The sequence below is a fragment of the Neophocaena asiaeorientalis genome, unplaced genomic scaffold (genome assembly GCF_003031525.2).
Source record: "Neophocaena asiaeorientalis asiaeorientalis breed wild unplaced genomic scaffold, Neophocaena_asiaeorientalis_V1.1 scaffold242, whole genome shotgun sequence".
NCBI lineage: Eukaryota > Metazoa > Chordata > Mammalia > Artiodactyla > Phocoenidae > Neophocaena > Neophocaena asiaeorientalis.
The window spans coordinates 5,573,111-5,586,275 of NW_020172451.1; the positions used below are offsets into that span (position 1 = coordinate 5,573,111).

The following is a 13,165-nucleotide window of genomic DNA, read 5'->3' on the forward strand; positions in this document are numbered from 1 at the left end:
AGCGAGGCCCGGGGAGGCCACTCCAGGCCTAGGTGGGGGTAAGGCAGAGGCCAGGTTCAGGGCTGGACTCAAGGATGCCCACAAGCTCCAGACGCCCTGCCCGCTGCCCATCCTGCAGACCACGTGGGGGGCAGGGGGGCTGTGGGTGCAACATGTGCAGAGATTCACGTCCAAAACCAAGTCCCAGGTTGTAGCCTGGCTTTAGACAAGGCCACACTCAAAGTGTCACAACCTGATGGAAATGGGTTGGTTTTGAGGTGGAGGTTACACCTCCTTCCTCTGTTTTAAGAGAGAGAGAGGGCCTAATGCAGTAATCAACCAGCTGGGTTCTGGAACCTGACGGGCCTGGGTTAGCTGTGAAGTCTGAGTCCTGTGACCGTGGGGAGGTGAGCCTCCATCTCCTTATCTGGAGAATGGGCATAAGAATAGGTTTCCTTGTGTGTAAACTGGGCTCAAGAAGAGACTGTACCTCTTAGGGTTGTTGAAAAGACCAGGACTTGTCCGGAGACCTCTAGCACGGAGGAGCTCAGGACCTGCCCCATGACTGAATTACACTTTCCTGTGTTTAGGGCCTGATTCTAGGAAACAGAACAGGCAGGGATCCTCATTCTCTGCCTCTGGGAGTGGAGAGATGGGCAAGATGTGGTCCCTGCCCTGGAGGACGGACAGAGGAGCCAGACAGGACACGTGCTGGGCAGGAGCATGGTCCTGGTGGTCTGGAGAACAGGTTCTTCTCGTGGTGACGGGGACATGTCTAAGATCATAAGAGAGTTCATGCTAGCTTCAGTCCGCGGGGCCGTAGTACTGTATCGTGTTCTAACAGGCCTGGGGACCGAAGAAGTCAAGTGTTGACATAGAAATAAAGAGCCGTGCTCGCCACTAAGGGAAGTCCCCTGATATATGTCATTGTTTCAGATCCTAAGATGAACGGGCCAGAAGTGAGTTCATCTCAGACTCCAGTTCTTTCTGAAGGGAACTTGGACGGCTACTTTATAACTGCTGAAGAGTGCCGGAGACAGTTCCCCCCAGAGACTGAAGGAATCCTTCCGGGTAGATCATGACCTCTCTGCCACTTGGCTTCTCCAGACACCCCTCCTGCCCTCTCCTCGGTCGCAGCCATTCAGCTGCAGCGGGTGTGAGCCCTGCGGCCCCAGCACATTCCGCTCGTCAGGACACAGAGCGCTCCGTCCGCAGACTGGGCTTGCCTTTTCTCCCCTTCCCGGGACAGGGCTTAACTCTGTGATCCCCTCCCCTCCCCGAGGCCCTTCCCTGCTGACACTTTGCTGGGTCTGCCTTCTGCCCCTCCAAGGCCTTAGAGAAGTAAGGAGACCCTCCTCACAAGACAGGGAGGGGTGGGAAGGGGCATAACAACCCAAGTTACCATGAATTCGGGATGCTTTCAGGCATTCCATCCACTCTACTCCTGCACTCACCAAACAAGCATTGGGCACTTACATGTCATAAGCTGGACTCTCGGCTAAAAGCTAGGGCTGAAATATGGGAGCCCTGCTCAGGGAGCTCAGTCCAGCCCAAGACACAGATGGTCAACAGACAATTCGACACATCATGATTGGCTGCCGTAGAGGGACCGGTACTGTGCTATGGGAGCACAGCGGAAAAAACCCATTAAGGCGGGCTTCCTGGAGGAGGTGACCCCTGAACCAAATCTTAAACCCTCAGCATGTGCTGGCCAGAAAAAGAAGGGAGTGAAAAATAGAAGAGTGGGCTTGCTTAAGGCAGGTGGCAGACAGGTCATGGGCTTTAAGGAAAAGCTCCCAGGTCTGCGTGACCGAGGCGTGGTTTGCATGCAGAAGCTGTAATGGATAAGACAGGAGAAATAGCAGCCATTCAAACACAGAGGCAGGGATGACCTCAAATGTTTTTGTGTTGAGAAGTAAAAGAGGGTCATTAAAGTGGGAAGGAAAATTGATAGATCGACCACATTAGCTACGAAACGGGGCAGAGGGCACGAGGGAGTTAGAATGTGTCCTCGCCAGGGTGTGGAGACCCTAGGGTGTGCAGGGGCAAGCACCTCAGTAGCTGAAAATCCAGTGAGCCCAGGGGAGGAGAGATGGGGAGCACCCTGCGGGTGGAGCCAGCCCCCAGGGGCAGGGTGTCCAGAGTTTGCTGTGCTTGAAACATCTTCCCCGCGTGGATTGCCGATTGGAGATTCATTTTGGTTATTACTGAACTCCCATTTCAAAATATAAACTCATCGTGACTGTCTAGCTCGGATTTGCGGCATAGTTCTGACTTTGACTATTCGGTCCAACCATCAGACTGTACGTCCTAATTCTTGGTTTGAAAACATATGGTCACCGTAAGCAGATAGAGGGAGGGTTAGTCCTCATTATTTTGTCCAATGTGATGCCCAGCGGAGAAGAGCACGGAGCAGGCGGGGGTCGTTTACGGGGCGGAGAGCCTGGCGGGAGGGAGAGAGGGAGGAAGGGGAAGCAGAGGCATGGGGGCAGCAGCCCCTCCGTGCTGGTTAGCAGGGCCGGGTGGCCATCGCCCGCTGCTTTGTCCTGCAGCCTCAGCCATGGCAGCCCAGGCCCCTTGCTCTGGCCCCTCCCCCCGTCTCCTCCCAACTCTCCTTTCCCCTGGGGACACGGGGAGGCCAAGCTCCCTGCTGGCGCCACCGCCTCCCTACGTTTATTATCCGTGTAGCTTGCCTACGGTGCACAGATGTCCCGTATTTCCTAAGACGGCCTTTATTTTAAATAGTTAACTAAAAACGTTCGCCAACACCCACCCATCCTGCAAAGAACTTATAACCTAGCAGATAAGACAAAGACGTGAACCCCTAATTGCCAGGGTTTGCGTGATACAGACGCGGGTGCTGGTTACATCCAGGTTCCCTGGGGGGCTGCTCGTTGCCCTCACGCGTATATGTAAACGGGACAAAGAGTGTGTCTTTTTTTTTTTTAATAAATTTATTCATTTTATTTATTTATTATTTTTGGCTGCGTTGGGTCTTCGTTGCTGCGCGCAGGCTTTCTCTAGTTTCTGCGAGCGGGGGCTACTCTTCATTGCCGGCGCACGGGCTTCTCATTGCGGTGCCTTCTCTTGTTGCAAAGCACGGGCTCTAGGCGCGCGGGCTTCAGTAGTTGTGGCGCACGGGCTCTAGAGCGCAGGCTCAGTAGTTGAGGCGCACGGGCTTAGTTGCTCTGCGGCACGTGGGATCTTCTCGGAGCAGAGATCAAACCTGTGTCCCCTGCCCTGGCAGGCAGATTCTTAACCACTGCGACACCAGGGAAGTCCCAAAGACTGTGTCTTGATTGTTGAGTGGGAAGGTACCGTCACTTTCTTTCTTTTATTGAGCTCCTATTCATGAGAAATTCTTGACTCTCTCTCTCCATCAATAATGAAGAAACGATTTTGTATTAGTTGAAAATGCTACTAATCCTGCTGCTGGTGTCGTCTGCCAGGTTGTAGCCAGGTGAGTCCATCTCAGCACAGTCAGGTTTACGGACAACAGCACACTTGAGTAAGGCAGCCTCAACCTCATAGCCCAGGCCAAAGAGCACGACCAGTCGAAGGAAATAATTCATTGTGACCAAACAAGGGGCGTCCCCCTCTCCCTGACTATGGTGAGGAAAGCAGGCACAGAGACCCCCCGGGTGACCTGGGGACGTGACCTGGGGACAGGTTCCTGTGGCCCTTGTGGGTTCACCGTCAACCTCACCCTCTAGACAGCGTCCGTGCAGGTTCAGGCGCATGTCTGTGAAGTCATGTATATTTTAAAAAACAAGCAGGATCAAAATCCCCACACAAATAGGGTCTCCTATACGTATGCTTCTGCCGCTGCATTTTTCACTTCACAATCTGTCCTGGACACCTGACCTTGCAGGGTGATCCCAACACGCAGCTCTGGTCAGAGTGTCCCCTTTCTCTTAGGATGAACCCGGGTCCTGCCTGGCTGGTCTGCAGCCCCTCTCTGGCCCCTCTCGACAGCCCCTTCTCCTCCCGTCACACTCCGGCCAGCACCCAGCCTCCCCTTCCTGGCCTTGCACATCCTACTCCTTTGCCTGGATTGTCGCTCCTCTCTCTGTGACCAGCTAACTCCTACCAAAGCGCTGGTCCTTCTTAAGTTCTTGGTCCTCCCTCCAGCCCTTCAGACCTGATGGGAGGTCTGCTGCTGTCCACTCACCTTCCGGCATGCAATGTGGGGGACTTGTAATTCCATGAGACGTCAAGGCACGATAACACAACTGGCTACCACGGTGCGTGCCATGCAAATAGGTGTTTGTTGAATGCATAAGAGAATTCACTTTACATGCCAGGCAGTGAACCTCAGTTGTTTCAGTCCCCACAACTAGCCTATCAAGTAGGCGCTAGCGTTCCCATTTTATAGATGAAGAAACGGAGGGTCAGAGATGGGGAGAGACTTCCCCGAAGCCACATACCTAGTAAATGTCGTAGCCAGGAATTGAAATAACATCCTTTTCACTCCGACATGTATTGGCTGCAATAAAATTAGGGGTCTTCACGCTGGGAAGTCAAAGACTGAGGTTCAGGGAATGAGTAAATGTTTTAAATTTGTGAAGATTATAAATATGGCTTTCCATGGCATCTAGATTGTCCCTGTAGCCCAGCAATTAGGGCTGCGTCAGAGCACTTCTCCCCCCCACCTTTCGCTGCATTTATCACGCTGACTTGCTGTAATTTGCTTACACATCTTTCTTCCCTACTGGACTGAGAATCTGGATGTCAGGGGCCAGTTATCAGTACGTCCCTGTACCTAGCAGGGTGCTTGGTGCATCGCAGGTACCCAGGAAATATTTGCTGCGTCGTTCATACCCAGCCTCACTCCACGGATGTTTCTTAAGCACTGCTCTCTGGACTGGAGCTGTCACGAGGAATGGATCAGAGCCCACGTTTACCTCTAGAGGTGGAGCAGACAGTGAGCACGTGAGTCTCCAGAGTGTCAGGTGGTGAAACGGGCTAGGAAGAAAAATAAAGCAGGGTGAGAGGCCAGAGACCCATCAGGGTGGTGCCCTTGTACAGAGGGGACAGGAACTGCCTCCCTGGAGAGGTGGCATTCGGGCAGAGACCAAAGGCCCAGCAGGTCTGGTGGAGAATCCCTGGAGTGCCGGAGGCAGGCTTGGCATGTTCCAACAGCAACAAGTAGCTTTCGGCTCTCGGCTCGGAGGAGGCCAAGGTGCAACTTTCTTCAGTCGTCCCGAATCCGGGTTCATCTAACACCAGCCGCCTCCACCATGCTGCCCAAGTTCGACCCCAAGAAGATCAAAGTCATGTACCTGACAGAGTCGTGCACCACCCCCCAAAAAAACCCAGCAAGGGTGAGCGCGGAGGAGATGAGGGCAGAGGGGTAGGGGGCTGGGGCCACAGTCAGGACTGAGGATTGGACCCCGAGTGCCGTGGGCGGAGCAGAGGAGCGACGTGCACTGGATTGAGCTGTGCAGGTATCACTGGCTGCTGTGAGAATAGGGGGCTGGGCGACGGTGGGAGCCGGGAAGCCCAGGAGCCTTGGGTCCGGGTGGAGGCAGTGGAAGTGGGAGAAGTGAAGCTCTGAACCCACGGCTGTGTGGGCAGATTGGATGCGGGGTGTGAGGCAAAGGGAGGACCCAGGGACGCTCCCTAGGTTTGTGGTCTGAGCAACAGAAAGAAGACGCTGCCACTTCTTGAGCGGGAAGGACCCAGAGGACGAGCTGGAAGGACCCGGAGGACGAGCGGGAAGGAGCCGGAGGACGAGCGGGAAGGACCCGGAGGACGAGCGGGAAGGAGCCGGAGGACGAGCGGGAAGGACCCGGAGGACGAGCGGGAAGGAGCCGGAGGACGAGCGGGAAGGACCCGGAGGACGAGCGGGAAGGAGCCGGAGGACGAGCGGGAAGGACCCGGAGGACGAGCGGGAAGGAGCCGGAGGACGAGCGGGAAGGACCCGGAGGACGAGCGGGAAGGAGCCGGAGGACGAGCGGGAAGGACCCGGAGGACGAGCGGGAAGGAGCCGGAGGACGAGCGGGAAGGACCCGGAGGACGAGCGGGAAGGAGCCGGAGGACGAGCGGGAAGGACCCGGAGGACGAGCGGGAAGGAGCCGGAGGACGAGCGGGAAGGACCCGGAGGACGAGCGGGAAGGAGCCGGAGGACGAGCGGGAAGGACCCGGAGGACGAGCGGGAAGGAGCCGGAGGACGAGCGGGAAGGACCCGGAGGACGAGCGGGAAGGAGCCGGAGGACGAGCGGGAAGGACCCGGAGGACGAGCGGGAAGGAGCCGGAGGACGAGCGGGAAGGACCCGGAGGACGAGCGGGAAGGAGCCGGAGGACGAGCGGGAAGGACCCGGAGGACGAGCGGGAAGGAGCCGGAGGACGAGCGGGAAGGACCCGGAGGACGAGCGGGAAGGAGCCGGAGGACGAGCGGGAAGGACCCGGAGGACGAGCTGGAAGGACCCGGAGGACGAGCAGGAAGGACCCGGAGGACGAGCTGGGTCTAGCGTGGGCCAGGAGTTTGATTTCGGCCTTGCTTGTTTTGACATCCAAGGGGAGTTATCTCACAGCCTTTGGAGACGGGGGTTTGGAGGTGTGCGAGGGCTTGGAGCTGTGACGTGGAGGGAATCAGCAGCAAAGAGATGGGCCTGCAGCCCGGGCAGGCTGTGCTCCTGGAGAAGAGGCCGCTGGACAGTGGCATCTCTGAGGGTAGGGGCAGCACTTGAAGTCGGTTCCCACCGTATTTAGTGCAGCGATTGCATGCGTCAGTGCTGAGTAATTTTTGGTGAAAGAATAAGTGAGTGAGTACAGAGAGATCTTGCCACAAAATCCCAAAAGGTTTGAAGTGGACACTCGAGTCACGGCAGGGCTTGCCTTACATGACCTCTGTGGAGGGTCCTGGGACGTGAAGGTACAGGCGGGGCCTCCGAAGTATCCAGAGAGATCCGTGGGTGGGACTGCCTCAGGGGCTGATGGCGACAGGGGTACTGCGACCACAGCAGCTGCAGCTCTCCAGGCCTGAGACACAGGGTCGTTGCGGGGGGAGGGGCCCAGGGTGTTGCCCCAGACAGACCTGATTCAGATCCTGCTGCCAGGCACTTGCTGTCCGACCTCAGGCAACAGTAACAGTAACAACATTTTAGAGCCCTTAGGAAACCTGTCAGTCACCTCCTAAGTGCTTCACCTCGTTGGCACATTCAATCCTCACAACCACCCCGGAGGCAGAGCTGAGCTTTGAAACTAAGCAACCCGCCTCCAGTGTGTGCCCTGAGCCGTGCAGCCTGGCCTCGACCACAGGTTCCCTGCAGGCCTCTGTTTCCCCATCTGTAAAATGGGAATCACCGCCCTCGTGCAGCATGACCTGCAGACACAGAGGCAGATTTCAGGCGGGGCCTTCAGCACAGGCATCAAAACAGGGCTCAGCCTCTGGGCGGCAACTCAGGGTGAGATCAGCACCGCGCTGGCTTTCCTGTGGACAGAAGTTGCCAGACATTATGAAAGTTGTATAAAAACTTGAGGGCAAGATTTTTATATGTCCTGGAAAGCTCCAACGTACTCATTCTTACTTCTGGTACTAGAAGTACCGGTCCCAGAGGCCGAGGGAGCAGAAGGGAAAGAAACACCTTTCTTGTCCCTTTTCCTGAAGTCTTTGCATTAAAAGAGGGTACCTGAGGACATAGTTCATCATTTCCTGGGGAAAGCAAATCATGGCAAGGATATTCCTGGAGCTGTGAAATCTCCGAAATGCCAAGTCGAAACACGGTTCCTTCCTCACTTTGGAGATGAGTCCACAGCGCGGGGGGCAGGGGTCGGGGGATGACATCAGGTTCTGGGGGACAGGCTTTGACGCTGCGTTTTTGACTCTAGGACTCCTACGCGGCCTTCTTTAAGATGGACACGGACAGGGATGGCATCGTCACCATGCACGACCTTCATCGGCCGCAGCACCTGCTCTTCAACCTGAAGGATGAGGATTTCGAGTGATTCCTGGGCCTTCTTGGCTTGAGGCTCAGCGTCACGTTAAATTTCCACGAATTTCGAAATTTGTGTGAGAAGAGACCGTTCAGAATAGAAGACACCGCGCCTCAGAGACTCATTAGGTAGGAGAGCAGCATGGGTCAGCATTAACGCCGTGTCCACACAGGGGTGCAGATGATGGAGTTGCCCCCCAGGAGCTGTTTATTTTGTCTTTTCCTTAGTTCAAGAAAAATCACATTCAGAATTACACATTCAGTGTAGAAAGACTAGAAAATGCAGATACAGGTTAGAAGATACACCTGATCTAAGCACCTGTGAGCGTCATTTTTGTATTTCAAAGTGTATCATCCTGGTCTTGTTGCTTTGCACATAAATATATACATATCTGTTTTTCTTTTTGTGAGCCTTGGGTCAGATATGTACACGTGTTGCTCAGCCTTCCAAGACATTTGGGGACACCGTATGCAGAGGGAGGTGTGGCGCTTGTCAGGAGAACGCGTGGACTTCCTCCAGGCCTGAGACGTTAACCTGGGCAGTAGGTGTGAACTGGGGAAGCACAGAACACCTTGTGGTAACTGATGGATACTGAGTGTCATTTCAGTCTTTTTTCTATGTGCATATATACACACATATACTTGTATATTTTTCCTTTTATAATTTGGGCTCAGCCGTGCCAGCTGCTTTCGGAGGTGCGAGGACCCCTTTCAGCCCTTTCCTAGGCAGTGCTCCCCACCAGACCCCCGGCCACCCAATGCTGGCCTCACTCACGGCAGGAAAATCTCTGCGTCCAGCTGAGCTGTGACTCTGTCTGTCTCCTTGGCTTCTTTCAGTAAGAGCATCTGCTCCTTGAAGAGGTAGTGGGTTCCCATCTTACCGGGACGTGTCACAGTCTGCTCTCCATTGAGATCTGTTGACAGGCATGAACGAAGTAGCCATTCAGCCACTCCTTTACCAATTATTATAAGTACACTATTAATATTTTTTTGAAACGTTACCATCCACTGCATTTGCTGCTACAGTGATACAACGCAGTAGTGGCATTCACTGGGTCCTTCTGCCCTTGAGGTACTCCCAGCCCCCAGGGGCTATAGGCAAGTGCCCCTTCCACCTGGCAAGGGCAACCCCTGGAAGGGGGAACCCCCAGAAGCCCCTGTCACTGAGCCAGACTTTGTGGCACTTGGCTAGGCTGCAGAGGCCCTCTGATCTTGCACTTTAATTTTTCCCTCTGAATTTGCTGGTTTTATTTTGTCTATACTTAAAAAGCCAGTGAGAAAGAAAATGACTGTAGTCTCTTTCTAAGTGAAACGATCATGTCACACGTGAGTTGAACACCTGCTTCCAATTGCTCCATTTATGAGGAACTTTAATATGAGACCTGATTGCTTAATGTTAAAACAAAGCACAAAAATATCCTTCAGAAAGAACTTTCTGGAGAATGTATGCAGAATGGATATGGAAAATTTCAACCACAAAGCGCAATCTTCCCATCCAAATGATTCCACCTTCTTAGTTGTATTATTTGTTCATTCATCACACATTTACTGAGGGTCTGCTGTGTGCTCAGTGTCGCCCCAGGACTCGGAGGTACAAAGATGGATGAGATGAACACTCCCTTTGAGGGGCTCGGGGCTGAACTGCGACACGTACAAAAATAAAGAAATAGAAGGATGTCTGAAGTGCCACGGGGAGGCAAGAGGCTAAGCCTGCTTGAGGTGCACAGAAAAAGCAGGACATTTCAGTTGGGTCTTGAGGTGTGAGTAGGAGTTCGTCCGGTGCCAGGTTGCCAGACCGTGGTTCAAGGCCAGGGAACAGCATTTGCAAAACCACAGAGGTGGGAGTGTGGAGCACATTGAGGGAATGGGGAGAGGATGCGTATTCAGAAGTGGCATGCACAGTGGGAGAGGAGGCCTCGAGATGCAGGAGGGCCGGATGTGACGGGGCTCGAGTGCCAGGCTTGGTCAGTAGGCAGGAGAGGATTTTATGCCGTGGAGTGTGTGAGTCACATTGTGCCATAGAAACATCCTTCAGCAGCCCCAGAGTAGAGGATGGATATAGAGGAAGCGGTGGGTTCCAGGGAGACCCAGCTTGGGCTCCAAGGGTCTGGTGGAGGGCGAGCTTTGAGACCCCAACCAAGGCACTGCTTTAGAAAGCCAAGCCTTCCCATGGCCGGACCCCATACCTGTGTTTCATGAAGGTATATCTTTTCATACCCCACAGCCCTTTAAGGAGGCATCACCTCCTGCCTTTGCAGTTGAAGGAATTGGGGCCTAGAGAAAAGTTACTGACTTGTCCAAAAGGACCCAGGTGATGGGCGGTGAACAGAGATTAGAACCCAGGATGCCTCTGGGGAGGGGCCACTTCCTCTGCCTGGAGAGCTCAGCCTCTTTCACCCTCCCCAGCCTCACTCTCCACCAGCCAAACCTAGATGCCTTGCCTTATTGGAAGCCATCCTGCCCTCTCAGTGGGGCCCCTCTGCCTTCCGGGCCTTCACTTTCCACCTGCATCATCAAAATGCACTACTTCTGAAAACTTTGAAGGTTCATAATTTTGTCAAAGAGAGGAAGACCATTTCGTTTGCTTCATAACTGCACATCATTTTTAAATGTGTAAATACCAATTAGAGTGATTGGTCCAATGACCTGTTTCATTTACACCATCTGTTCCCTCCCAATCCATTCCCTTGTTTAAAACACACGGGCCTTGTCCATTTATCTACTGACAACCCACATCAAGTACATTTTGGTACATGTACATCATCAGAGATGAAAGAATACTGTCAAGTGTCCTTTTAGCAGAATTAGATGGTCAGCTTCTTGTCACAAAATATTGTACGATCCAGTCGTTCCTGATGAATGAATGACTAAATGAAAATAACAAATTTCCTTGTTCTTAGACATGTATCACTTGCTCAGTCATCAAGAGATTTGGCTTATGTGATCAAGTTCACCATCATCTTCTGGTTCATCTAATAATTGCGAACCATTTCCTGATCTCAGTTTTCTTCCCTTTGCCACTTGCGCATGAAATAAGAATTCTCAATTTTCAACTCTATTCAGTGAATGCTAACATAAGACGACAAGGATGGTGTCACTGTCTTCTCTTTACCTTCTTGAAAGATGCTGTTACACTTTGAGCAGTGCAATCAGAAAACGGAAGGATGATGTAATAGTGGTGATTCATTTCAATATTGTATCATCCTGCTAGGAGATGCCATCATTTTTTGTTTTCTTATTATTATTTAGTCTCCTTTTTTTTAGCATAGCTGGAAATAATTAATGAGCAATGATTGAATATTTCTTAGAATGATGAAATAGATCTAGTATGATTAAATCAAGATCACTAAGATCCCATGATCTATCATATTCTAAGAGGTTTCAATGGACCCACATGGTAATTGCAAGATAGGAGTTTTATTTCATAAAGAAAATAAATACATTTTTTTGCTCTTTTTTGGAAGACCTCTAAGAAAGAATAAAAGTCATGAATGCCACTCTTCTATTTTCGCGATCATACAGAATCACTATTTCTTCTTTAAATATATGATAAAATTCACGAATGAAATCAGCAGGTCCTGGAGTTTCCTTTGTCAGAAGAATTTTAACCACAAATCAAATTACTTTAATAGTTATAGGATCATTCAGGGTTTCTATTGCTTCTTGACCGAGTTTTAGTAATTTTTGTCTTTTGAACTATTGGTCCATTTCATCTAAGTTGTTAAATTCATAAAAATGAAGTTGTTCATAGTATTCCCTTACTGTTCTTTTAATATCTGTGGGGTCTTTAGTGATGTCCCTTTTTTAATTTCTTATATTGGTAGTTGATGTCTTCTCTCGTTTGTTCTTGATTCATTTAGCTGAAGGTTCATCAATTTTATTGATATTTTCAAAGAACCAGCTTTATGTTTCATTTCTTTTTCTCTATTGTTTTTCTGTTTCGATTTCATTGATTTCTATTCTTTACTATTTTCTCCTTTCTTCTTGCTTTAAGTATACAGTTGATCCTTGAACAACACAGAGGTTAGGGGCGCCAACCCCCTGCACAGTCAAAAATCTGTGTATAGCTTTTGACTCCCCCCAAACTTAACTACTAACAGCTTACTGTTGACTGGAAGCTTACCAATAACATAAAGTCAATCAACACATAGTTTGTATGTTATATGTATTACATACTGTATTCTTACAATAAAGCAAGCTAGAGAAAAGAAAATGTTATTAAGAAAGTCATAAGAAACTTATATATACTACCAAATGTAAAACAGATAGGTAGTGGGAAGCAGCCACATAGCACAGGGAGATCAGCTCAGTGCTTTGTGACCACTTAGAGGGGTGGGATGGAGGGGGGGAGAGGGAGACGCAAAAGGGGGGGGATATGGGGATATATGTATATGTATAGCTGATTCACTTTGTTATAAAGCAGAAACTAACACACCATTGTAAAGCAATTACACTCCAATAAAGATGTTAAAAAAAAGGTCATAAGAGAGATAAAATACATTTATAGTACTGTATTTATCAATACTGTAAGTTTACATTGTCTTTTACAAGATAAATCATCTGTCTGTCAGTACCCATATCAATATTGTCTCACACAGTACAAAACACTGCAGGCGTCATAGATTTTGGTGTATAACTCTGGACATCAAAACTGGAAAGATAATGTGAAAAAGAAATTCGTATTTGTTTAGAGGTATAACGATGCATGCATTGTTAACAAAGAAGCAGCAGTATGATTGCTTTATGGGAGTGTGGTGTAACCAATATAATTGCTTCATGGTAGCCTAGCCTATACAGTAAAGAATGCATCATAAAATTTTTATAGCATACAGTATTCCAATCATATTCATAATACAGTATTGGAATCGTTCCTCTAAAAAAAACCCATTTGCCTGTGATGATAGGCTGATACACAATTTCGCCAATGCGAGAGAGAGAGAGAGAAGCACCCTGTACGGTAATATAATTCTTTGAAAGCAAAGTTATAAAACAGGAAGAAAACTAACATATTAATTTTATATTAAATATCACTCACCTTATGCCTATGTAAGGATACACTAGTATCTACATATATTATATTTTATACATTCATGACATATCTAACTTTTTCTTATTTTTTTTCAGTATTTCTAGGCTATGTGGTTAATCTATGAATTTTTTTCAAATTGTCACAAATCTACAAAAATTTTTCCAATATATTTGTTGAAAAAAATCAGCATATAAGTGGACTCGTGCTGTCCAAACCTGTG

At 50.0% G+C, this 13,165-nt stretch overlaps 1 protein-coding gene across 1 annotated transcript in view; it reads left to right on the forward strand.

Moving 5' to 3' along the window:
* EFCAB6 (EF-hand calcium binding domain 6) overlaps positions 1–13,165 on the forward strand; it is a 217,026-nt gene that overhangs the window by 121,459 nt on the left and 82,402 nt on the right. The window contains 3 exon segments of the mRNA XM_024737554.1: positions 916–1,022; positions 1,024–1,050; positions 7,813–8,045. Of these exon segments, the coding sequence (XP_024593322.1) occupies positions 916–1,022; positions 1,024–1,050; positions 7,813–8,045 (367 nt within the window).